Source organism: Ornithorhynchus anatinus, chromosome X2, assembly GCF_004115215.2.
Source record: "Ornithorhynchus anatinus isolate Pmale09 chromosome X2, mOrnAna1.pri.v4, whole genome shotgun sequence".
NCBI lineage: Eukaryota > Metazoa > Chordata > Mammalia > Monotremata > Ornithorhynchidae > Ornithorhynchus > Ornithorhynchus anatinus.
The window spans coordinates 4,606,240-4,632,302 of record NC_041750.1 but is presented as its reverse complement, the minus strand read 5'-3'; the positions used below and the strand labels follow the sequence as shown (position 1 = coordinate 4,632,302).

The 26,063-nt window shown below is 52.8% G+C and overlaps 2 protein-coding genes across 4 annotated transcripts; one reads left to right on the top strand and one right to left on the bottom strand.

Moving 5' to 3' along the window:
- Positions 1 to 692: 692 nt before the first annotated feature.
- On the top strand, positions 693 to 14,586 carry PHYKPL (5-phosphohydroxy-L-lysine phospho-lyase). Its single transcript, XM_029053247.2, has 13 exons — positions 693 to 842; positions 2,337 to 2,455; positions 2,709 to 2,868; positions 3,932 to 4,006; positions 5,654 to 5,741; positions 5,858 to 5,974; positions 7,771 to 7,853; positions 8,465 to 8,690; positions 8,975 to 9,129; positions 10,864 to 10,953; positions 12,099 to 12,229; positions 12,873 to 12,962; positions 14,439 to 14,586. Exons 1-12 carry the CDS (start codon positions 784 to 786, stop codon positions 12,923 to 12,925), a joined length of 1,356 nt encoding a protein of 451 aa, XP_028909080.1. The 5' UTR covers positions 693 to 783; the 3' UTR covers positions 12,926 to 12,962; positions 14,439 to 14,586.
- HNRNPAB (heterogeneous nuclear ribonucleoprotein A/B) lies at positions 11,595 to 26,060 on the bottom strand. 3 transcript variants are annotated; one of them, XM_039910530.1, is made up of 8 exons: positions 25,695 to 26,060; positions 22,948 to 23,116; positions 22,687 to 22,845; positions 21,682 to 21,813; positions 17,491 to 17,608; positions 16,543 to 16,701; positions 16,377 to 16,462; positions 11,595 to 13,819 (listed from the first exon to the last, which is right to left on the bottom strand). In XM_039910530.1, exons 1-7 carry the CDS (start codon positions 25,967 to 25,969, stop codon positions 16,392 to 16,394), a joined length of 1,083 nt encoding a protein of 360 aa, XP_039766464.1. In that variant the 5' UTR covers positions 25,970 to 26,060; the 3' UTR covers positions 11,595 to 13,819; positions 16,377 to 16,391. The 3 variants fall into 3 exon arrangements, with proteins under 3 accessions (XP_039766464.1, XP_028909082.1, XP_028909081.1); XM_029053249.2 differs by lacking the exon at positions 11,595 to 13,819 and adding an exon at positions 15,797 to 16,082; XM_029053248.2 differs by lacking the exon at positions 11,595 to 13,819 and having other exon boundaries at positions 15,801 to 16,462.
- Positions 26,061 to 26,063: the final 3 nt, after the last annotated feature.

Here is a 26,063-nt window from a genome sequence, read left to right as displayed (position 1 = left end):
GAGAGAGTAAGACAACTGAGGTCCACAGAAGAGAATAACAATAATGGTCTTAGGCGCTTACTAGGGGCCAGGCACTGTACGAAGCGTTGGGGAGGATAGAGGCTCAAGAGAAGCAGCGTGGCTCAGTGGAAAGAGCCCAGGCTTGGGAGTCAGATGTCATGGGTTCGAATCTCGACTCTGCCACTTGTCAGCTGTGTGACTGTGGGCAAGTCACTTCACTTCTCTGTGCCTCAATTCCCTCATCTGTAAAATGGGGATGAAGACTGTGAGCCTCACGTGAAACAATCTCATACCCCTGTATCTACCCCAGCGCTTAGAACAGTGCTCTGCACGTAGTAAGCGCTTAACAAATACAACATTCGTATTATTATTATAGAGGCCAAGCCGGTTGGGGCACGGACCCGGTCCCACGTAGGGCTGGCCGTTCCTCTCCCCATTTTGGAGCTGAGGGAAGGGAGGCCCGGAGAAGGGCAGTGAGTCGCCCGAGGTCACAGAGCCTTGTCGGCGGTGGAGGCGGAATTAGAACCCAGCTCCTCGGACTCCCGAGGCCCGGGCCGCTCGAAGGGGCGGGACTGGGGTGGGCGGGGCTAGAGGGGGCACGGAGAGGGCGGGGCTAAGAGGGAGAGCAGCGGGCGGGGCTCGGCCTGCAGCGGCCTCCTCTTCCTCCCTTTCCTCCCCCCCCCCCGCCGGTCTCTCGTCTCTCTGGTCTCTCCCTGGCCCCTGGTCTCTGGTCTGGTCTCTGGTGCCTGACCTCTGACCCCGTGTGTCCCCTGCCCCGGGGCGATGGCGGCCGAGCGGCGCCGCAAGCAGGACACCCTGGAACTGAGGAGGAGGCTCATCGGGTAAGGGGGTCGGGGGGGCAAAGGGAACAGGGGGACGCCCTCCCTCCCTCCTTCCTTCCTATCCTGCCCTCCCTCCCTTTTATCCTTCCCTCCCTCCTTCCTATCCTTCCCTCCCTCCTCCCTCTTATCCTTCCCTCCCTCTCTCCGTCCCTCCAGGGAGATGATGCAATGTGGAGGAAGGGCTCGGGCCGGTCCCGAGGCGGCCCTGGGGGACGGTTGGTCGGTCCTGGGGGAGAGGGTTGGGCCCAGGCCTAGCGCAGGAGCGGGCCCTGAGCGGCGGGGGGGGGGTGGGGGGAGAGGGTTGGCCCTGCACGTGAGGAGGCCTCTAGTCTGCAAGCTCGTTGTGGGCAGGGAGTGTGTCTGTTTATTGTTGTGTTCTCATTATTAATAATCATAAAGGTATTCGTTAAGCGCTTACGATGTGCCAAGCCCTGTTCCAAGCGCCGAAGTAGATCCAAGCTACTCAGGTTGCCCCACCTGTGGGGCTCACAGTCTTAATCCCCAATTTCCAGATGAGGTAACTGAGGCGAAGTGAAGTGACTTACCCAAAGTCACACAGCTGATAAGTGGCGGAGACGGGATTAGAACCCACGGCCTCTGACTCCCAAACCCGTGCTCGTTCCACCAAGCCTTGCAGCTTCTCGTGTTTTTTCCCACTTGTCCTTTCCCAAGCGCTTACTACAGTGCTCAGCACAGAGTAAGTGCGCAGTAAATACAGATGGATTTAGTACCGAGGAGATCCGGGTAGGCTTAGGTTGACCGAGTGGATCTTTAAAGAGGCCAGCAGGGGGGTGGCCTACTCTTCCTCCTTCCCCTTCTAATAATAATAATAACTTAAGTATTTGTTAAGCGCTTTCTATGTGCCAGGCAGTGTTCTAAGTGCTGGGGTATATACAAGATAATCAGGTTGGGCAAGTCCCACACGGGGCTCACAGTCTCAAACCCCCATTTTACAGAGGAGCAAATGAGGCACAGAGAAGTGAAGCGGCTTGCCCAGGGTCACCCAGTAGACAAGTGGCGGATCTGGGACTAGAACCAGGTCCTTGTGACTCCCAGGCCCGGGCTCTATCCACTAGGCTGCAGCTGCTTTGTAGTATTTATTGAACTCTTGTTCTTTGCAAAGCACTGTTCTTTGTCCTGTTTTACCGTCATAGAATTGGTAGAGACAAACCCTGCACTCAAGGAATGTATAGTCTACGGTGTGCAGACCCTTGGATTACACATTTGGGAGATTACCTTAGAGTCGGTAGACATGTAGCGGGGATGCCAGCCACTCAGTGGCATTATAGAGAAGGGTAGCAACTGAGTTTAAAGATATGGCCCGCCCTGAGCACGCATGAGTGCGGTGCCCTGAGGTAAGCGCGTAGGCAGTACAGAATACAGAAGCGGCTGGTTTCCCCACCCACGTGGAGGCTAAGATCGGGGAACAGGAGCCTGCCGTCGTCCACCCAGTCGCAGACAGCAGACGGTTGGCTCCTCCGTTGGCTTCCGCAGCTCCTCCTGCAGACTCTTCTTTTCCGAAGATCCGGTGAAGATCGTCCGGGGCCGGGGGCAGTACGTGTATGACGAAGAGGGAGCGGAGTACCTCGACTGCATCAACAATGTGGCTCACGGTCCGGGCCGAACCCCCTCCGCGCCTTATTCCCCGAGTTTGTCTTTCCCCGTTTCCTGTGAGGGGAGGGGTGGGAACAGGCAGAATGATGGGAAATATTTAGAACGTTTAGCGCTTAGAACAGTGCTTGACACATAGTGTAAGCACTTAAATATCATTTTTTTAAAAAAACTGAAAGAACCCCCTTGGGCGGTGGGGCCATTCCCTCCCTTGAGGAAGCTCAACTCTGCCTTTTTCTGCCCCTCCTCTTCCAGTGGGGCACTGCCACCCTCTTGTGGTCAAAGCTGCTCACCAACAAAACCGAGTGCTGAATACCAATAGCCGCTACCTGCACGACAACATGGTGGATTACGCCCAGAGGCTATCGGAGACGCTGCCGAAAGAGTTGTGCGTGTTCTATTTTTTGAATTCGGGGTAAGTTTATGAGTCCCTCCCAGCACACACCCCCTGCCCGACCTCTGGCTTGTCCCTAACCCAGGAATTCTTTTCAGAGAAGCAGCGTGGTCTAAAGGCCCGGAAACGAGACAACCTGGGTTCTAATCCCGTCTCCGCTTCTTGCTTGTTGTGTGACCTGGACCTTAACTTCTCTGGGCTTTGGTTTCCTCATCCGTTCTCCCTCCTGCTTAGATTGTGAGCCCCCTTTAGGACTAGGTCCAACCTTATTATCTTGTATCTAATCTGTCCCAGGATTCAAAATGGTGCTTGGCATCTAGTAAGCATTTAACAAATGCCATAATTATTATTCTTATCATCAGAGCTGGCTCGGGGAAGTTCAGCAAAGTGATCCTCAATTCACCTGACTGTGAATGGCACTATATCTCTAAATTATCTCAGTTCCAGCTTTAGGACACATTGCTCTCAATTCTGCAGCCCTATTCGGCACTACCTCGGGGGCTTGGGCTGTGGGAGGGGAGGTCACAGGGAAATGGAAACCATCAGCTTCAAGGTTCTCCCCCAGAACTGCCCCTCTTTCCCATCCATGCTCTCGGTAGTAATTATTGAGCACTTACTGTGTGTGGAGCATTGTACTGAGTGCTTGGGAAAGTACAGTTCAATGTACCCATCTTTAATTTATATGTATTGATGTGTCTCTCCCCCTCTAGACTGTAAGCTCGTTGGGGGCAGGGAATGTCTGTTTATTGTTATATTGAACTCTCCCAAGTGCCTAATATATCGAATGAGTGAGTTGGTAGACATTCCCTTCCCACAAGGAATTTATAGTCTACCTGGTGGAGAAAGAAACTAAAGTGAATTTCACATTGAAGTGTGCGGGCCAGGTTGTAGTAAGAGGCCAAGAGGTTAGTAAGGCAGAAAGGGACAAACCGATTGAAGGCCTTAGAGCCGACATATGTGATCACTGGCCCAGTTGATTGGTTTAATGCCTGCCGCCTGGATGTCGTGCCCTCCGCCCAAGATGGTTTGCTGCTTGGCTCCCGGGGACGGGGCCCCTGAGCGGCTGCTGGATTCTCCATTGTAGGTCCGAAGCCAATGACCTGGCCCTGCGCCTGGCCCGCCAGTACACCGGCCATCGGGACGTGGTGGTATTAGACCAGTAAGTGGGGGGTCTGGGATGGGAGTTGCTGCTGAAGGGGCATGGGCAGGGGCAGCCTTCAAAGTAGTCAAGTCAGGGACAAAAGGAGAGAATTGGGCTCAGACCCTGGCTCGGGGGACAGAAGGAAGGAGGTGGCCACAGAGGAATCCAGCTTGCCGGGAGACCAGGGCTCCCTCTGGACTTAAAGTCCCTTCCCTCCCACCCAGGTTTTTCCTGCCTGGGCCCTCAGGCATAAACCCTTTGGATCTGTGGGCGCAGGTGGGCCCTGGGGGCTGACACCCCATCTCAGAGCAGAAGCGACCATTGCCTGCAGCCTCAGAGAAGCTGGAAGAGGGTGGTGGGAGCACTCGAGGAGCCGGGCCAGAGCCTGGGTTTCACCCCAGCATCTTCGCCCAGGGACCATCGGTGAAGGCCAAGCACTTAGCCAAGTCTCAGGGGTCAATCAGTCAGTGGTATTTATTGAGCACTAGCTGTGTGCGGAGCATGTACTAGAGTCTTGGAAAAGAATAATACTGTAGAGGTGGTAGACATGTTCCCTGCCCCCAAGAAGCTCACAGTCTAGAGAGGAAGACAAACCTTAAAATAAATTAGTGATGAGGAAATGGATAAGTATAAGGATGGGTACTTAGCGGGGCTTGGGGTGGAGTTAATATCAAGTTCTTAAAGTTGTCCCCATCTAAACTGTAAGCTCCTTGTGGGCAGGGAATATGTCTACCAACTCTCTTATATCATACTCTCCCAAATGCTTCGTGCGTGTACTCTGCACACAGTAATCACTTAGTAAATACGATTGATTGATTGATTACAGATCCAAGTGCATAGGCCACATAGAAGGAGGGTGAATGGGAGAAATGGGGAGGCTTCTTGGAAGAGATATGGGGGTGTTTTGGATATGGGAAGTGAGTTCCAGGCCAGAGAGAGGGGATGAGGACAAAGCATCAGTGACGTGACAGATGAGATTGAGGTACAGTGAGTAGAATGGCATTTAGAGGAGCAGAGTGTGCAGGCTGGGGTGCAGTGAGAGATCGGTAAGGTAAGAGAGGGAGAGCTGATTGAGTGCCTAAAAGCCGATTGACGAGGTCACAAGCTGATCTTTCCGTGTGAAACGGGCAGCAGAGACGGACAGAACTCAGGTTCCGGGAAACCACTTGGCAAAAACTTCGGCCACTGTGTCTCAGTGTGATGTGTTGTGTCTCAAAGCCTCTTTGCCTCTAGTGCCGTGCTTGTTTGGTTCAGGAGAGATTAAAGGAGCAGTCTTCACCGTTACTTGAGTAATGAACCTGACCCACCATGTGAGGAGAGAGTGTGATGGGGTGTGTGTGTGTGTGTGAGAGAGAGAGAGAGATGTCCTGGTGGTGGGTGTGCTGTGCGTTGTGGGTGTGCTGTGCGTTTGTGTGTTCTACATGCACATGGTCCTGGTGGTGGGAGCTAGATGTGCGAGCGTGTGTATATGTGTGGCCTCGGTATCGGATGCTTCGGGTGTGGGTGCGGGTTGAGTGCAAGGAGGGTCCCGGCAGTGGACATTCTGCAGGTGGGCCTGTGGGAGCTGTGGGATGGAGAGTCTGGGTTGGCAGTGCGGAAGCCAGAGCAGCTCTCCGCTACCCCCTTCAGCGGCTCAAAGATAACCTCGGTCTGTTTCATCCTAAGTGCTTACCACGGCCACCTGAGCTCCCTGATTGACATAAGTCCGTATAAGTTCCGGAGCCTGGAAGGACAGCAGGAGTGGGTCCACGTGGTACGCCCGCCCGCCATCTCTCCCTCCCCGCCCTCTCCTCCCCTCCCCCACAACCCTCAATGCCAGTTTCAGTCTGCCTCCTGGCCCCTAATCCCAAACTCCCATATCCCCCGCAGGCACCACTCCCAGACACCTATCGAGGGCTGTACCGGGAAGAACACCCAGATCCGGCTGCGGCCTACGCCCAGGAGGTGAAGCGCTTGGTGGACGGGGCCCACGAGAAGGGCAGGAAGGTAACCGTGAAGGGCCCCGAGCCACGGGCTAAGCTTCCCGGAATTGGGGGATCTCGTAAAGGTGGCCGGGATGGGAGCGCGATACGGCCAGGGGCGGGGACCACGTGGCCAGACCTGGCCTCAAACTGGAGGGAGGAGTACAGTCTTGTGCAGTGGCGTGGCCTACGGGAGGGAAGGAGCCTGAAGCAGGGAGTCCGAGGAGACCCGGGCTCTGATCCCAGCCCTGCCTCTGGCCTGCTGTGCAGCCTAAACTTCTCTCCTCTGGGCCTGAGTTTCCTCGATGGTTAAATGGGGCAAAATACAGGCCCTCCCTCCTGGAGTGGGCGTGTCCCAAGGTGTCCAATCCATCTGTGGTGTTTATTGAGCGTGTGCAGGGTATTGTACTAAGCCCTGTACTAAGTAGAGTTGATAGACAGGATCCTTGCTCCCATGGAGTTTGCAATCCAGTGGGAGAGACAGAGATAAACAGCAGAGTTTAAAGATCTGTAAATAAGGGCTCTGGGGGAGTAGGGGGAAGGTGCCTTAGGCGACGTGGAAGTCCTGAAGTGGCAGTGGATGGGGATATGAAAGACGAGTCAGGGAAGATGTCCTGGAGAAGACGGGAGTTTAGAAGACCTTTGAAGATGGGGAGAGCGGCTGTCCGTCGGATAAGGAAGGGGAGGGAGTTCCAGGCATGAGGGGAAGGGCGGGAGCTCAGGATAGGTGGCGAGAGACACAAGAACAAAGAATAACAAGTAGATTGGCATAAGAGGGGTTGAGGCTTACAAACTGGGATGTAATGGAGAGGAATGGCAGGAGGAAAATGGGGCAATAACTGGAGGGGGCCACAGGGATAGGTTTTTTTAAGATAGGAGATACCTGTGGAGATGTGGGGAAGGAGCTACTGGAAGGAGCGTTTGAAAATAGCAGTCAGAAAGAAAAAAGGAGAGGACAAGAGTTTAATAAGGCGCGAAGGGTTGGGGTCTGAATTGCAGATGGAGGGGGTAGATTCTGAAAACAAACAGGAGATCTCTCGAGAGTTGGGCAGGGGGATGAGAGAGAGCATTCAGAGAGATGGGAGGGAGCTGGGGAGATTTAGGGTGTTCCCTGATTTCAATTTTGTCAACCAAATAATTGGCAAGGTCACTGGGGGTGAGAGATACAGGATGCCGACACTGGAAGTTTAAAAGGGTGGAAGTTAAAAGTCAGGAATTGGTGGTGCGGGTAATGGGGCTGCGAGTCAATAAGGGAGGAGAGGGCAGAGTCAGAGCAGGAGGGATTCGTTCTTTCAGTTCTATTTATTGAGCACTAATTGTGTACAACGTACCATACTAAGCACTTGGGAGAGGACAATATAACGATGAAACACACATTCCCTGCCCACGAGCGCACAGTCTAGAAGATGAGTCTGAGATGGAGCAGGTCGGCTCGATGGCTGGATTTGCGCCAGCGTGCTCTGCGCCTCAAGCACAAGAGCAGAGCGAGCGTACTGTGGAGGTGATCCAGGCCTGTGGGTTGGTGGCGTGAGACTGACGGAGAGACAGGGGAGCAAATTTGACAGCAAGAATGGAAGTGAGGGCTCGGATTTGTTTAACGGGAGAGATGATCCCATCTGATTTTTCTCACACCCACCCTGGCCAGGCTCAGCGCAGGGCTTGGCACATAGTAATATCTGCCGCCACTCTTGGAGGCGTCGCTCAGTCCGGGGGTCCTGCAGCAGGAGCCCTCGAGTCCCCTCCACTCCCTGGCCCCCCTCCGCGCCCTGATGCTGTCCGGCTTGGGCTGCGGACCCAGCGGGGCTCTGTTTCCCTGCCCAGATCGCTGCGTTCTTCATCGAGTCTCTGCCCAGCGTCGGAGGGCAGATCATCCCCCCGGCCGGTTATTTCCAGAAGGTGGCCGAGTAAGTGGACGTTTCGGGCATCCTTTGGGGAGGGAGCCGGGGTAGCTGCAGAGAGGGAGTCCCGGGGTGGGCGTTGGAGAGATGGCCCCAAACCCTTGGGTTTCTGCAGGAGGCGGTAAGGCTCAGAGACCAGTGGGCAGGGCTCGATGGTCACTGTGTGGGTCAGGTCCTGCACTCTTTGACTTTGCAGGGACAAAGTGACCAGTGTTGGAGAAACCGCCGCCACCCCCCTCCCCCGAGGCCAGGGTTCACAAGTGAATTTGGGCTCCCTGCCTGGCCTTCTAGTGGAGCCGGGTGTCTCAGATGGAGGGGAAGCAAGCAAAGGGGTCTCGGGAGTTGATTTGGGCAGCACAGATGTCTAGGGAAGACTTTGCTGCCAATCCTCCCATATATGGGCCCTGTTCCATTCCAAGCCCCGGTGGGTCTTTCCCCGGATGGACCACCGACTCTGGAGTCTCTCTCCTTGGGGAGCATCTCCCTCTGGCTCAGGACAGAGCCAGCCCATGAACCTGAGGTCCAGCCAGGTTTGTCTCATGGGCCCGGAGGGCAGGCTGCTCCGGGGCCTGGTCTCGGGCTGGCGCGGGACTGACAGGGCCCTGCCCGTGTTGCAGACACATCCGCGGCGCCGGAGGAGTCTTCGTCGCAGATGAGATTCAGGTCGGCTTCGGCCGCGTGGGCCAACACTTCTGGGCCTTCCAGCTCCAGGGCAAGGACTTTGTCCCGGACATCGTCACCATGGGCAAGCCCATCGGAAACGGCCACCCGATAGCCTGCGTGGCCACCACCCAGGCCATCGCGGCCGCATTTGCGGCCACGGGGGTCGAGTACTTCAACACGGTGAGCAAGAGGAGGGGACGGGGGGGACGCCTGCCAACCTGGGGCCTCCCGCTAGCCTGAATTTGGGAGTAGGGGATGCGAGTTGGGCTCCCAGGTGTCTCCAGGGGCCTCTTGGGTCCGGCCCCAGGCCAGAGATCTGGGGAAAGAGCCCGGGTGCAGTGGAGCGGGCCAAACCCTTGATTGATTTGGTCTGTCAGGGGGCCGGGGCAAAGCCAGACCCCTTCCCTCCTCTAAACTGGAGGCCGCCCGGGCTCTGTGGAGCCTCTCTGTCCCTCTGCCCTCAGTTTGGAGGGAACCCAGTGTCGTGCGCAGTGGGGCTGGCGGTCTTAGAGGTCCTGGAGCAGGAGAAGCTCCAGCAGCACGCAGCCCATGTCGGGGGCTTCCTGATGGAGCTGCTGCACCAGCAGAAAGTCAAGCACCCCATCATCGGCGACGTCAGGTGAGTTCCCGGAGAGCCGTGAGGGCAGCCTGAGTCAGGGTCCACCCTTGCAAGACCCTCAACAGCCCAAACCAGGGTCTTGAGTGGACCATGAGCCTGGGAGTTAGGGGACCAGGGTTCTAAATCCTGGCTCCACCACTTGACTTCTGAGTGTCCTTGGGCAAGTCACAACTCGGGGGCTCAGATTCCCCTCTGTAAAATGGGAATTCAATGCCTGTTCCCCCTCACCTTTAGACTGGAAGCCCCCCATAGAACAGGAACTGTGTCTGATATGATTATATTGTATCCACCCGAGCGCTTAGCACATAGTAAACTCTTAACAAAATAGGTCTGCCGGGCGCACGAGCCGGAGGGCTGGGCATGTCGGAAACCAAGGATCTCCACCAGCTCCCCTGTCTTCCGAGGGCCCCAGCAAGGGAGCAGAGCAATCCTGGCTCGGACCCCACCCTCCTAGCAGGGCCAGCCTCTCCTGATGGGCAGTGTTTGGTTCTGGTTGACCCCCATTAGCCGCTTTGGGAGCCCAACTCCCAATTCCCTGCGTTCAGGGATGTAACCTTTTTTTTTTTTTTTTTTAATGGTTAAGCACTTACTCTGTGCAGAGCACAGTACTAAGCACTTGGGAGAGTGCAATGCAACAGAGTTGTTGGTAGTCATGCACTAAGTGCTGGGGTAGATGCAAGTTAACCAGGTCAGGCACATCCTTATCCCAAGTAGGAGGGAGAACTCCATACTGCACCATCCCCAACAAAAGCCAGGCGTTCTCTGGTTTGAGCCGTGGAGCAGATGGTTCAGGGAAGGGCTTCCTTAATTGTCTCCTCTTTCTCCTCCAAACTGCTCCATTTGCCCCGGAAGCCTGGCCTTTCCCAAGGTTCAAAGGTCACACATCCCCCTGGCTGCGTGGTTGGGGATTCTCATGGTTTTGGGGAGCTGGGCATTTTGCCCTCCTGCACCCTCAGATCTTTAACAGTGAAGAGACCTGCCCCAGCCATTACAGCTGGGGAAAGAAAAATATTTAATAATCATTCATGTGCTAAGCACTTGGGCAGATGCAAGATAATCAGATGGATCACAGCCTCCCACCCACCTAAGACTCTCTGTGGTGAGACGCTGCTTGAGAAAAGCAGTGTGGCACAGCGAATAGAGCCCAGGCCTGGGAGTCAGAGGGACCTGCCTTCTAATCCCAGTTTTGCTAGATGTCTGCTGTGTGACCGTGGGCAAATCACTTCACTTCTCTGTGCCTCCATTCCAAAATGGGGATTACGGTTTTGAGCCCCATGTGGGACAAGGAGACTGTGTCCAACCTGATTAACTTGTATCTACTCCAGCACTCAGTAGAGTGCCTGGAACATAGTAAGTGCTTAACAGAGGTTTAATCCGTATTCTACAGAAGAGGAAACTAAGGCCAGAGACATTAAGGGGATTGCCCAAGGTCACACAGCAGGCCAGCGGCAGAGCCGGGACTAGATGCCGGCTCACTCCTCTATATGTACTCTCTCTACTGGATTGCACTCCAGAGGATGGTTTGCAGTCTGGGGCTCTGGCTCCAACTTTGACTTCCCCAACTGTCTCCAAAGGGGACAACTCCATGGGTGCAGGATTGGGGGGAGGGGGAGGAAGAGGAGGTGTGAAAGGGTCCTGCCAGAGTGTCCTGATTTGCCTGAATTGAAACCGGGAATGAGATGTGCCAAGCAGAACTGCAGAAGGAGGGCTGCCCTTGAATTGTTTGCCTTTCAGGGGTGTCGGACTGTTTGTCGGAGTGGACCTAATCGCAGACGTGGAAGGGAGGACTCCAGCGACTAAAGAAGCTGACTGTCTCGTCTCCAGGTATTTTTCTAAAATCCCTTCCGTCCCTGACCCCGGGCCGAACAAACCCTTCTCCTGGATGGGGTTGTTCACTGAGCAGCAGCATGGTCTAGTGGAGAGAGCACAAGCCTAAGAGTCAGAGGACTGGTTCTCATCCAGGCTCTGTCACTTGCCTGCCATGTGACCAACCGGGCCTCAGTTTCCTCAGCTGTAAAATGGGGGTTCAATACTTGTTCTGCCTCCTACTTAGACCTTCTCCCCTTCAAGCTGAAAGCTTGTTGTGAGCAGGGAATGTGTCTACCAGCATGTCCCGTTATACTCTCCCAAGCGCTTAGTACAGTGCTCTGCACACAGAAAGCACTCAACAGATAGGATTGATAAATATTTGATTCTTAGACTGTGAGCCCCATGTAGGACAGGGATCCACCTGTGTCTGCCTTGATGGTAAGGAATTTACCCCGGAGCTTGGCCCATAGTAAGCATTTACCAAATCCTACATGTCATTATTAGATGTCTGGGCATTGCTCGCTTCAGGCCTGGTGCCTCCCCACTTGTCCACCCTGGTCCTGGTGTTCAGGGCTCCACTGTTGGATAAGGCAGAGGCAACTGAGCAGGGTTGAATCTTCCACCGAGAGCGAAGGAGGGAAGGCCAAAGAACAAAGGAAGACAATGGCATTTATTGACATCTACTGGGAGCAGCACTGCGCTAAGCATGTGGGAACGGAAGGAAAAGCCATCTGGTCACCGGGGAGAAGACAGGCACCATAAATTGCCGAATGTGAACAGGGAAGTGGGGGGGGGGGGGGGGGGGGGGCTGGAGTCACCTGGCTGTTCTCAGACTGAGGCTTCTGTAAATTACTTAAGTCTAGTGATAGAAGTGAATGAAACACACTCACTCACTCTGAGGTTGGCCAGGTAGGTGGTTGGGGGAGATGAGTTCCAGAAGTCCTCAGTTCAAAGAGGCCAGATTGGAACCCGGGGGTTCCACCCTATCCAAGAGCAGAGCCCTGAGCCCCGAGCCCCAGGATCGGTCTGTGCGAGGAAGATGCTGGGTCTGAAGCGAGCAGGCAATCCCAGAGTTAATAATTATCCATAAGGTATTTGTTAAGGGTTTATCAACCCACTGGCAGCGTGCCAACCCAAGTCTCCGGTCCTTACCCTTCCAGGTTAAAAACTGACTACATTCTGCTGAGTACTGATGGACCCGGGAGGAACGTGCTCAAATTTAAGCCCCCGATGTGCTTCAGCACGGATGACGCCAAGCGGGTCGTGGCCAAAATAGACCAGATTCTGACAGGTGAGCAGCCCCGGGCCTGGGCCGGCCTACCCCTGCCCAATCTGTCCAGGAAGAGGTCTCTTACAATTGGGGATGTCGCATGCCTTTCCCTTCCACCCCCAAGCCTCATTCTCCCACTCGCCAAGCCCAGCAGGGCCCCCCCTAAGGCAGTACCAGGTGCACCTTCCATCCAAAAGCCACCCGGTGGGCTTATCTGCCACTGATGTTGGGTGGGTAGAGCCTCTTCCTTGGATCCCGGATCTGGGATGGTGCAGGGGACTCTCTGCCCCCTCAGCTGCCCGGGCTTTGGAGGTATGAGGGACACCTGGTGACTGCCCTGCTTCCTGTGGAGGACTGGGGAGGGATTGGGCATTCCAGGGAACTGGGGAAGGGAGAGAGGATCTCTGCTCTGCTCCCAAGAGAGCCCCTAACCCTGCAGATCCTCTTTGCCAGAGGTGAAAGGGAGCTCAGAGGACTGTCCACACAACAAAACAGTCCAACTTGGGCCACCCCAAACTCCCTGCCCTAGTGGAAGGGCTGTGGGATCCACTTTTACATGTCCTAACAGCTTCAAGAGCTGAAACTCCCAAGCATGTTTTGATGTCTTGCTCCCCGCACAGCAGCTAAATTGTATGTTGTCCCTCTGTCCCTCATCCCTGGGCAGACATGGAACAGGAGATGAGGAGCTGTGAAACGCTGCGGCGGGGGTGGCAGTGAGGTCACCGAGGGGCGAGACTCCCAGCAGCCCGGCCTGGTAAGTAGGACAGCATCACCGAGCAGGGAACTGCGATTTCCCCGAGTGAGCGGGATATAGCGCTTCCTCAATCTGCAGGGACCAACAGGTTGTGGTATTCAGTATCTGAGCTCAGCCTGGGCTTTTCAAAATAAGCTGGTTGTTGGCCCCAGTTATAAAGCAGACAAGGAATGAGGGTATGATAATAATGTGGTATTTGTTAAGCACTTGCTATGTGCCAAGCACTATGTAGAGGTCAGCAAGTCAGTTCTTCCCCCTCCCTTTTGGGAGTGAAGGGGAAAGCATCAGGACTTTTCCCGTTGTCCAAGCTGGGGGATTTCTTTTTCCTGCATTGGCTGTGGTGGAGGAAGCACATCTGATGCAGCCATCTGAAACTGAGTGAGGGGCTCTGGGGAAGGCAGCAAGGGGAGAAGGCCAAGGGCCCTTAACAGTCCCCTATGCCCTGGCCACACCCAAGCTGGCAAGGAGTGCTGGACCCCAAACTGAGTTCAAAAACCCCTTTGATCAATATCTGTTCTCTGTCCTTCTTGGACTAGAACCGTCTCAGTACAGTGCTTGGCACAAAGTAATCACGTAACAGATACCATGATCATTATTGGACAGTACAGTACCATTATCTAATTTCCTAGCCAGTGAGTTCACCGATACTTGACCCTCTCCAACATGATTCTGAAATTTGTCTTCCCACCAAGCTATGGCTGGAATCATATCTGAATGTGTATCTTAACAGCATGCCAACCTATTCGATGGGCCCAAAAACATATCAGCTGCACACCCCACTCCTTGCGTTGTCCAAGCAGGTTGGCTTATCTGAATCTCTCAACAATTGGATGAGTCCAGGTCCTCATTAGGGATAACTGATAAGGGGCAAAGAGAGTGAGTTAGCACGGTTATTAAGCTAGCCTTGGTTTGGCTACGTGTCAAGCACTGGTTGGGTGTTGGTTTTTTTGTTAAGTGCTTACTATGTGCCAGGCACTATTCCAAATCCTACATGGGGTTCCCAATCTAAACAGGAGAACAGGTATAGAATCTTCATTTTACAGAAAAAGAAACTGCAGCACAGAGGAAGTTAAGTGACTCACCCATAGTCACACACAGGCATGTGGTGAAGTCCGGATTACAACCCAGGTCTGTGCCCTTTCCATTAGGCCAAGGATTACCAATTTAGGCTCAAACAGGCACATACTGAAATGCTCATTTCCCTGTTAACCACCCCTAAAATTGTGTCTGCACGATTGGGTTCTTGTCTTTGGGTATTTTGGCTCTAAAGATCCTATGCCGGTGAATAGGTGGCTGTTTTTCAGCACCATTAGAAGCCGATAGACACAAAGGGGAGCAAAAAGCTGACTGGATCCTTATAATAATAGTGATGGTATTTCCTTGGGATGTGCGGGAGCATTATAGTGGACTCGAGAAGACACGCTCAATGAGCGGCCATTTGCAAACTGGTTCTGATACTCAGCCTTCTCTCTACAGGTTCAGAAGGCCCATCGGAGCATAAGTGGAAAGAAAGGCTCTTATTCTCCCCGCTTCGGCTGCACTGGGCTACCACAGCTGTGGTTAAACTCGCCCGCCCCTTCGGGCTAAATTCCTGGTTGCCAAAATATTAAGCCAAAACCAGTAAGTGTGTCTGGATTTGTTTTTAGCAGCCGACTCACCGTCAACCCGTTCGGGTACTCTCTTACTCCTGAGGAGCTGGGGTTGGATGACAATCATCCCACTTCGAAACGACCGCCAGGCCAAATCCCAGCCCCCAGGCCAAATCCCAGCCCCAGGACATGGATGTCTGTAAGGGACCCGCAGTGGTCCAGCAGGCAGAAACGTAAGCACCATGGCCCTGTGCTTTCTCTCCTCGAGGGAGTCGTTTGTAAAGTCAACTCATGGCTAGCCCCACCCAACCCTCTCCCCACTCCCAGCCTTCTAAAGGTCCTTGGCTGTTGTTTTTTTAAATTTACTTTCTAAATTAAAATAATTCCTTCCACCTACGGTGACTGTGAAGAAAGAGTAACTCACTGTTGTGAAGAGCAGGGGTGGGTTCTTTCCCTTCCTTTGTTGGAGGATTCTCAGAGCAAAGACGGAAGAGACTCTTAATGTCTCCTGAGCCCAAAGTAGGAGGAGAAGAGTGGAGGTGCTGCGAGCAACGGCAGGCCCCAGTCCTTAAACCGGGCGCCAGCCCCCAGAGGGCCTCTGCTCTTTCTCCGGCGGGAGCTTTCTCCTGGGCCAAGGCTGGAGGCCTTGGTGACAAACAGGATCCAAGCAGCGGGTAAGTCATTTCAACTGATTAACAGTGAAGGCCTTGCTACTGGCACTGTAGACTTAAAGGGCTGCAAAGAGGCTTTAAGGTTACACTTACCTTAAGCAGGGTGACCTTTTGGAAAGAGCACAGACCTGGGTTCTAATCCCGGGTCTGCCCCTTGCTAGCTGTGCGATGTGGGGCTTCACTTCTCAGGCCCTCAGTTTCCTCAACTGTAAAAGGGGGATTAAATGCTCATTCTCCCAATTTAAGACCGTGAACCCCATGGAGGACGGGCTGTGTCCGGCCTAATCGACCTGTACCTACCCTAGCAGTTTAGAACAGCGTTTGACACAAGAGTAGACCAAAACAGAGCAGACCCCTTCCCCTAGATCAGAGCAAACCCTAGCATCTGAAGAGCCGTATTCCCAGTTAGGAGGGGCAGGCCGTGATTAGGACCAACCTGGCGCCAGCCACCCCTAGCCTGGAGTACTGGCCTGACCACAGAGGCAACTGCTAAAAAAACACAAGCCGAAGACCGGTGTCCTTTGGGGCCTCCTTGCAAAGACCGAGGGGGACGACTCACAAGGGCCGGTCTCGATTTGTTTTTGGGTTTTTGTTTGTTTTTGTTTTTTATTTCAAAAGCTCGGATCGCTTCAATATCGATGTCACGGCGAATCAGGACACATGTTAAAATACCTTACAATACATTAGATTCCAAAAAGGTACCAAAAAGTACAGTAAAATTAACACTTCCGTTGCAGGAAATGTATGACACAAAAAAACAATATAAAATTAAAGAGGTGGAAAAGTGACCCGGGGTCCCTAAGCCGCGGCTCTCATTCTGTACAAGCGGAGAGTCCCTCACAATCCGGTTCGGTTTAAACCTATTAATAAAATCATTCGTTAATATCTTCCTTGCAAGAAGGGGCCATCACACACCACAGACTAAGACAGCTAGAGCTCTGTAAAGAGTAAACATGAAAGACAGTTTCCAAGGGGGAAAAATTTAAATAAGATGCACATCGAAACAGGCCATAGAAATTTTGTAAAGTGAAATTTGGTACAGAATTATTATTTTGTGTTTTTTGTTTTTTGTTTTTTTTTAATATCCAGCTATAGCATCAAAGTACAAAATCTGTGCAGTCACTTTCTGAAATACTGAGCATGCCACAGCATACCTGAATAAGATTTGTTCAATATGGCTTGTAGTTATTCTGATGACCACCACGCCTTGCACTCTTTCCATAATTTGCACTGCCCTGACCTACAAGGAAGAGATCAGACGTATTACGAACTGCTACGGGCCAGGGGACTGGCTTTAGAATCGATCGCTCTCCTACTTACTGTAATCATAGCCCGGTCCGTATCCGTAATAACCGTACGGAGAGGAATAGTCATAGCCTCCGTAGCTGCCGTAACTCTGTTGGTAGCCGTAACCTTGATTTCCGTAGCCCTGGTTCCAATAGTTACTGCTGTATCCTTGGCTCCAATTCTGACTCTGACCTGTGGAGAAAGCGACAGTCCATCGTTCGTCCCCATCAATGGCCCTCAGGCCCATGTGCGGTACCGTCTTTCGAAGATAAGGAGGGCCAAGCGGGCTTTCTTCTCCCGCTTTGGCCCGACCCCCATGGGCGAAAAAGAACCGGGGGAAGCAACTGTTGAAGCGCTTGTCACTCTCGTGCCAATTCAACAAAACAAGCAGTGTGATAGTGTATTTACACACTGACTCACTCCACTGGAGTAGGAACCGAACGGACAGACACGCCAAATTAGGCCCAGAGAACATGGGAGCTTGGGGAGTACAGTAAAATTGTACTGCCAGTAAAATACAGCCAGGGATGGGCAGATGGGGAAGGTTACGAATGGCCCTGGGGCTACCCAAACAAGAAAGGTTCGCCCAGGGAGGATATGGGATGGCCGAAAGGAAGGGCCTTTCAGCAGGTTGCAGCGTGGCTCACTGGAAAGAGCACGGGCTTTGGAGTCAGAGGTCATGGTTTCGAACCCCAGCTCTACCACTTGTCAGCTGTGTGACTTTGGGCAAGTCACTTAACTTCTCGGTGCCTCAGTTACCTCATCTGTAAAATGGGGATTAAGACTGTGAGCCCCACGTGCGACAACCTGATTCCCCTGTGTCTACCCCAGCGCTTAGAACAGTGCTTGGCACATAGTAAGCGCTTAACAAATACCAACATTATTATTATTATTAGGTTGTTGGCCAGGCTTCCCATACCCATCCGAAGGCTGGGTTTTGTCGCCTTTGGGGGAATTCTGGCCATGGCCCATCACACTCACCTCCTCCACGGCCCGCTCTGCCTCTCCCGGATCGGCCGCCACCGCCACCTCCTCCGCCCCCGGAGCTGTACTGTTGCTGCTGGTACACTTCTTTCGGCTGTGCTACCTTGATTTCACACTGAAAGTAGACAGGGCGAGTGTCAAACTTGTCCCTCTCACGAGTGAGGCTGCTGTGCCCCAACAACCGAAGCCCACTGGCCCTGCCAGGTCAATCATATTTACTGAGCACTTACCGTGAGCTCAATAAATACTACTAAATGTTTACTAAGCCCTTGTGAGAGTACAGTATCACAATAAACAGAAACATTCCCTGTCCACAATGAGCTCAGTGGTGGAGATGGACATTAATAGAAATAAGTTACAGAAAGGACATAAAAGTGCTATGGGGATGGGGGAGTGGGGGCGAGGGGGGAAAATAAAAAAGGAGCTAGTCAGGGAAGGGCAGGCCTCTTGGAGCCACTGCCCCTGTCCCTCCACCCCCTCTAAACAGGTCCAGGAAATTTAAGGGCTAGTGTTTTGTGTGGAATTTGGATTTCCAGGGCAAGTCAGACCTGGTTGGTCTCTAGAATATAAAAGCATCAGTGGTAGTTATTGTGCACTTACAAACCCCATTTGGGTTAGGCTGCAAAGAAGGGGGCAATTTATTTTAATGTCTTGTTTCCCCCTCCAGACTGTCAACTCTTTGTGGCTGGGGATCATTTCTTTCGAAGTATTATAGTTTACTCTTCCAAGCAATTAGTATGGTGCTCTGGCTTCCTCTCTTTAGAAGTCATCTGGCCACAAGGACTGAACTTTTCTCCCCTCCAAGATTCACTCCTTCAGTCTTAAGGACCAAAGAGTTCATGATTTACCCTCTTCACCTTACAGAACTTATCTGTTTTTCTGTAATCTCCTGAGTCTTCAGAGTCCTCTGTGTCTTTCTCCATTACACAGAGAACATATCTTAGATTGGAAGCCCCTTGAGGGTCAGGGAAGGGAGCCAATTCCCACCTCTGAATGCCTTTCCCAGTATCGGGACAGCAGTCTGCCCATCCAGTTAGCACCTAATAAATAGAATGGGGGCAGGGAGCAGCACCTTGCATTTCTAAAGAGGCATTCATTCAATCGTATCTATTGAGCCCTTACTGTGTGCAAAGCACTGTATTAAGCATCTAAGCACGAGGGGCCCATCCGAGTAGGCATTGATCAACCAAACTCACTTGAACTCAGGCCATCCTGACCTTTATGGCACCCCTGTTTAAATTTAGTGCACAGCACTAAATCCTATTTTGTTTTTAAAGGAGTATGATTTCTTTGCCCACAGGATTGAAATTCTTTTTGGGAAAATGAGCTGGAAACCATCAAGAGCAGATCAACTAACTGAAGGCAGTATCTCAGGGGCCTTGCTTCAATGATGTTCAAGAATTGAGAATTGGGGCTAGTTAAAAATCCAGGCCTGAAGCAACTCAGCATGACAATAAAAGAATAACTCCTTCTGCTTTAGCATAGGTGTTCAACCTTCCTTTTCAATCACTTGTCTTTTCTACCTGGCTCAGGGACATGATCAGAGACTGTATTCACCCCTCTGTTTACAGACTGGAAAGGAGACAAAACTAGTTTTTTTGTGTGGGCTTAGAAACTCACCCACAAGGATTGAATACACAAGATCAGATTTGATTTTTAACTGTCCATGACAAACTGGCTGAAGCCACCACCAGCATGGCCTAAGGGGAAGGAGCACGGGCCTGGGAGTCAGAGGACGTGGGGCTTCTAATCCCACCCTCTGCCACAGGTCTGCTGTGTGAATTTGGGCAAGTCACTTCAACTCCCTGTGCCTCAGTTCCCTCATCTGTCAAATGGGGATTAAGACTGTGAAGCCCCAAATGGCACAGGGACTCTGTCCAACCTGATTATCTAGTACTTGGGACATAGTTAAAGTGCTTAACCAATAGCACAATTATTATTCACTGAGAAAAATCATATCCCACATATACATTAAACTGCACATCCCACTTTTTTTTCCCCACAATCACATTCGATAAGTGTTCCATTGGCAAAGCTACCATTATGTCTAAGCCTCACTAATCCACAATTAATGGGTCGCAACTCTCTTGTCTCCTGGCCCCTTTGTGCCACTCTGCAAGGTTTCCCTTTAGACTGTAAGCTCGCTTGTCGGCAAGGAATGTGTCTGTTATATTGTACTCTCCCACGTGCCTTAGTACAGTGCTCTGCGCATAAGCGCTAAATAAATATGATTGACTTAAAACTGCAGTTAACAGAATGTCGGGTAAGGGGGAGGGTCGGGGAGAACTGCCCTAGGCCCACAGAGATGGTCAGAGGACAGAGTCCGACTTGGAGTCCCTCTCCAAGGAAGCTACACCTAAATTTAGCCCGGAGGCCTACATGAGGCTAATAAAAGCCCCATGGCTACAATTCAGACTACCACACACAGGTGTCCAAACTGTTGAATTACTTACAACCAGAAGGGCAGTTTTCACTGACCAAAATTTAAAAGTGGTCACTGCATGGGAAAATGGGATCCGGGGACCAGGATCTTGCCCCGAAAAAAAACAAACAGCAAAAAGGAAATGAGTCGCTTCAAACGCAGAGCTGGGGCAGGTCTATTCTAGCCCCCAGGCGACCCGCTTTCTCATGTGATCTAAATTTTATGGCTTTATTAGCACAAAATGTATTCTGAACGATTAGCTTGGCACTCAATTTTAAAAACATAACTTGTTTGTCTTTAGGTGTTAATTAATATGTAATAATTATTGGCAGTGATTGTTGTACACACTTGCCAGCACCTCTTTTTCACCCCAATACTATTCATGAAGTTGAAAATCAAAGCCATTAACTGTTCAAAAGGAGGGGAGTTTTTAATCACCTGGATCTAGAAATTCCTCCAGGCAGTAAAGAAATTCCTTTTTCCCAAAAAAAGGAGCTCAAGAAAAATAAAAATCTCCACAGGGTCAATTTGCACCCTCCCATAATCAAATGCATCCTTGAAAAATAGCACTTAATGTAGTTTCGGTTTCAGATCCTGAAACATCAAATAACCTTTTTTGAATGCTGTGGTTCTCTTGCAACAGGCATGTTATATGCCGATTACAAACCCTTTCACAAGAATAAAGGGAAAAACGGAACAAATTGAAAATCTTGGCTGTCCTGAAAAGCCTTTCCTTCGTTCCACTAAAGAGATAAAGCCTTCGAAGAGTTTTCCAATTTTCAAATTTCCACTAGAGAAAAGTGGAAAATCAGTGCCCTCTCCAGTGCTACCTTCCAGGACCGTTTTTCAAGTCATTAACAGCCAGATTAAAGACCCTCATCTAGCAAGGAAACCATTTCACATCCAACCCTAACCCTTTCTAAAAGGAGAGGAAATGAACCAGTCAATTATTTATTGAGCGCTTACTGTTTTGCAGAGTGCTGAACTAAGCTCTTGGGAGAAAGTGCAATAAAACATTCCCTGCCCACAAGGAGGGAAGCTGTGGGCCTTGCTCAAGGGGCCCAAAACCTTTTTTTGGCGAGGTGAGGACCTCATAATCAGGTGACCTAGGATTCACACAGGCGAAAGATCAAACGCCCTGATTCCCAGGACAATGGGGATAGCAGTTTCCTCCTCCTCCCTACCCCTCACCCATCCCCCTAAACGGGTTCTGGACCCAAACCACCCCGGTCTCCCAGAGTCCTCGGGGGGGCAACGGCCGGCCAGACCCTAACTCATCACCCACCAAAGCCCAGTCAGAGGCAGACCGGCATTCTGGAACAACTAACTGTCCAACCTTCCACTTGTGACTCTGGGACTGAGCAGACCAACCAGGGAAAATGAGATCTTTAAGACTCAAATCAGCAGACCGGCCTTCTGGAACTAACTGTCCAACCTCCAGCTTGTGACCCTGAGACTATGCAGGCAAACGAGGGAAAATGGCTTCAAACTCAAAAATCAGTTATAGCCAGGGCAGTCACCCAGCATGGAAACTACTTTCTGGGTTTCCTTTCCCTCCATTTAACAGGCTGTGGTAGTTACACCCAAGTTTCATCTGCTGCATCCTTTTTAGGAAAGGATGTTCTAAAGTACTCTCCTAAGCGCTCAGTACAGTTCTCGGCATAGTAAGTGCTCAATAAATACCTCTGATTGATTGTGAAAATTCCAGAAGTGTGGAAGTCAGCACTAGCCCCAAGATGAAGAAGCTTCGCTCTCTGGTTGCTTACCTTACTCCCACTGACGTTATGGAATTTCTTCTCCAAGATCTTCTTAACTGGCTCCTCTTCTTTAAAAGTAATGAATACAAAACCTCTTCTCTTGTTGGTCTTTGGATCCATCGGGAGTTCGATTGCTTCAATCTAGAAATACAGCATAAACTCAAATCACTCTGCAAATTAGGGCCCAGTGGAGGCTGACTTCATCTAGACCATTCAGGACAGGCTAAAGAGTGAGTCCCAAATTCAACCTCCTCCTCGCTCACCCTCCCCCACCTCAATAACCACAGTACTTAGGAAGCACTTACCAAGTGCTTAGCACAACGTTAGGGGAGACACCGTATCAGAAAAATCAGTCCCACAGGGGGCTCCCAATCTAAGAGGGGAAGTATTTTGCCGATGAACAAAGTAGGCCAGAAGAAGTGAAATGGCTTGCCCAGGAGGACCAGTGACCAGGCCAGAGCTTGGGCCTCCCAAAAACAAAGTCATGCTACATTCCCTTATGTTCAGTTCTATCAGAAAAGTTTACAGTCACCCCCTTAAACTTGATATCAAGTCACACACATTGGGCACCTGCTCAGTAGGACCTCGGAGCAGTGAGGACTCCAGTAAGAACAAAAGCAGCAGGAGTCACTCCCGCCTTGTTTGGGTGAGGGGACGGGAGACTGGAGTGATGCACTTTCTTTTAAAAAGGTCAAAAGCCTCCATTTCAGAGGAGGAGGTAGAAAGAGTCAGGGATCCTGGGAGCCAGAGGACCTGGGTTCGCATCCCCACCCTGCCACTTGTAAGCGGGCAAGTCAATTCACTTCTGGGTTACCCCCATCTATAAAACGGAGATTAAGACTGAAAGCCCCATGTGGGATAGGGACTGGGTCCAACCTGATTTATCTTGTATCTACCCCAGCACTGAATACAGTGCTTAACAAATACCATTGGAAAAACCCATCTGATTTACGGGGGGGGATAAAAAAAAGTCACTGGGTGGGTAGTAAAGAGTAAAAAGGAAGAAACACCCACCTCCCCAAACTCTCCAAAATAGTCTCTGATTTTGTCTTCTGTGGCTTCTGGATTGAGACCGCCAACGAAAATTTTCTTCACCGGGTCTTTCTTCATTGCCATGGCCTTCTTAGGGTCAATTACCCGCCCATCTAGTCTGTGTTCTTTCTGGTCCAAAACCTGAAAATGTTGATAAAGAAGAGTTAGCCCTACCCCGCCCCTGGGTTAAGAGAAAACAAGCTATTATTTGATACAATCCACGCTCTGCGCCCCTTCCCTCACCTTATCGACGCTCGCAGCTTCCTTGAAAAGGATGAACCCAAAGCCTCTCGATCGTCCTGTGTTAGGGTCCATCTTTATTGTGCAATCGACAACTTCACCAAACTTGGTGAAATAGTCTTTCAAGTCTTTTTTGCTTGTGTCCCAACTGAGGCCACCTACAAACATTTTCCTGAAAGGACAACAGTGAAAATAACACCTCCATCCTTTCCACCACCAATCAGAAAACCGGCTTCAAGAACAGAACCGATGACACTCAAGACTAGAAATAAGGGCTACACCTTTCCACAGAGTGCCCATTGAGTAAAATTAAAAAATTCTACCCAACAAAAAAAAAACCAAAGCATTTCCCTCCGAACTTGAAGTAACATCTGTTGTCTAGTACTCTCCCGAGCCCTTAGTTCAGTGCTCTGCACACAGTACACACTCCATAAAATATCCATGATCGATTTGCACGGCCAACTTGTAATCGACTCTACTTATGGGGGTCTGGGAGGGACAAGAGAAGGGGAAGACATAGGACTTTTAGACCCCCATTTGAAACTGCAATCAACTATTCTTTAAATTTCACCTTCCCCCACCCCACCGCCCCCCGCTCCCAGTCCATGCTCTGGGGAAGGAGAACACCGACTAAACAGATACACCGGCCAATGGGGAGAGAAAAATGGAGCATCCACAGACTGGCTAATCAGGCCCTGAAAAAAATAAAATGAAAGGGCTGACAAGTTGGGGTGAGGGTTGGCAAATAAAATACACTAAAACTAAAAGTAATTAACAGGGTGATTACTAGGATCTGATCCAGTCGCTCCATCCTCAAGGCACAATTCCACTCATCAGTTTTCCTGGCATGAAGTGCTGAGCCAGAAATCCTGATCAAATAAGAGAAATGCCAAACCCTTCCCTCCCCTCCCAATACACACACACACACACACAAAAAAAAAACCCAACAAAAAAAGACCCCCCCACAAACAAACAAACAAAAAAAAAACCCAAACAAAAAAACCCTTAGGCTGCTTGATCCAGCAGATTCCCCTAGTGAAGTGCACTTTTCCAGCAGGTAAGAAGCCTCCAAAAAATATTTAAATCCCTGGGCTGCTAATGACTCACGACCAATTTATTTTCATCTGCCTTCAACCACCTAATGACTTTTGGGGACTAACAGCTTAACGCCTTGGGCACGTTGCTCTACAACCTCTCTGAAGGCACAAACTAGAAATGGTGAGCATCCCCCTTACAGGCGGAGGGGAAGCCGTGAGGCCTAGTGCAAAAAGCACGAGCCTAGCAGTCGGCGGATGTGTGCCGACTCCTCCCCGCTCTGCCGCTTGCTTGCTGTGAGACTTTAAGAAAGTCACTCGGCCTCTCTGGCCCTCATTTTCCTCAACCGTTCTCTCTCCTCCTCAGACTGTGAGCCCCACGTGGGACGGAGACTCTGGCCTACCTGATTAACTTGGATCTACCCCAGCGCTTGGAAACGTACTTGACCCACAGTAAGCGCTTTATAACATTTTCCCAAAAAAAGAAAAAAAATCCACCCCCTGAAGAAACCCGAGTCTCTGGAGAACCAGAGCAAACCCTAAGCTATAATAAACTCGACCTTCCCGCTCCACGCTCACTAGCGAAGGCCCCTCGCGCTGCAGAAATACGAAATAAGGTGAAGTCTCCGATCGGCCCCAAGTCGATCCTCTTCCCGGGCCTGGCGAAACGGTACAGGAAAAACCGAAGGGGAGGCTTTTCCGTCCTGACGGAGCTGGCGCGAAAGCCCCTCCGGTTGGCCCCCCAGCCCCGCTCTTTTTCTTCCTTTTCAACCACCAGGCCCTTCGGCCGGATCGAGCCAAGGGCGGCGAAGCCGTAATTCGGGCTGTTTGCGCGGCCGCGGCCCCCCTTTTTCCCCTCGCCCCCCCCCCCCCCCCCCGCCGCCCCGATCCGCTCTCCGTGGCGGGCGCCCTCAGGCCCCGCCCCGGCCCCGCCGCCCCCGGGGGCCTTCGGGCCCCATTTCCCCGGTGGAGGCCACTTCCTCCCGGCCGCGATGGGCTTTAGCGCCCGCGCCCCCGCCCGGACCGGCTGCTTGGGAGGCGGGAACGGTGGGGCCGTCGCCTCCCCCGCCCCCCGCGGCCTCCGGGGGGTGAGTGGGGCGGTACGGGGGCCCCCCGGGCCCGTCCCGGGCCGCGGCCCCCCGGCGGGCCAGTGGGGCCTAAGTTTCTTCCCGCCGGAGGGAGGGGGTCGGGCGGGGGCCTCTGCCGGTTTCCCGGCGGCTGAAAAGCACTTGGGGGCTGTGGGCGCCCCTCCCCCCTCCTCCTCCTCCCCTCCCCCGCCGGCCCCAGGCCCGGCCGCCGCCGCCGCCGCCGCCGCCGCCAGGGCCACATGGCGCCAACAAAAGGCGGCTCCGAGAACAAAGGAGGAGCTGGCGCGATGGGGCCCGGCCCGGCCCGACTGGGCTCGGCTCGGGCGGCGGCTCCTTCTCCACCTCCGGTCCATCCCCCGGGCCCGGCCCTCGGCCCCCGGCTCCCGGCCCTCGGCCCCGGCCCCAGCCCGCCCGGCCCGGTGATGGGGGGGTCGGGGCCCACCTCTCTCCCCCCGCGGCCGGGGTCGCTGCGGAGCGGGCGGGCCGGGCCCGGGCCCGGGCTCGGGCTCCTCCGGTTCCTTCTCCGAGCCCCGGCCCGCGGCTCCTAGTTCCCTGTCGGGGCCGGCCGCGGCTGGGGGGCAGGGGCAGGGGCCGCGGCCCCCGGCCGGCCGGGGCGGCCCGTCCGTACCCTGCATCCTCCTCGTTCTTGCTGGCGTTGATCTGGTCGCCTTCGCCTCCGTTCTGGCTGCCGGCCGCGGGGGCCGCCGTCCCCCCGCCCGCCTCGGCCGGCGGCTCCCCGTCCGGGGCGGCTTCGTGCCCGTTCTCCGTGGCGGCGGCGTCCGGCGGCGGCGGCGGCTGCTGCTGCTGCTGCACCGGCGGCGGCGCCTGCTGGACCGAAGGCGGCGGCTGCGGCGGCGGCTGTTGCTGCTGGACCGGCTGCGGCTGCTCGGCCGCCTCGGACATGGTGGGGCCCCTGGTGCGCGGCGGCGGCGACGGAGGAGGAGGAGGAGGAGGCGGAGGCGGAGGAAGAGGACGGCGAGAGGAGGCGGGAGGCGGA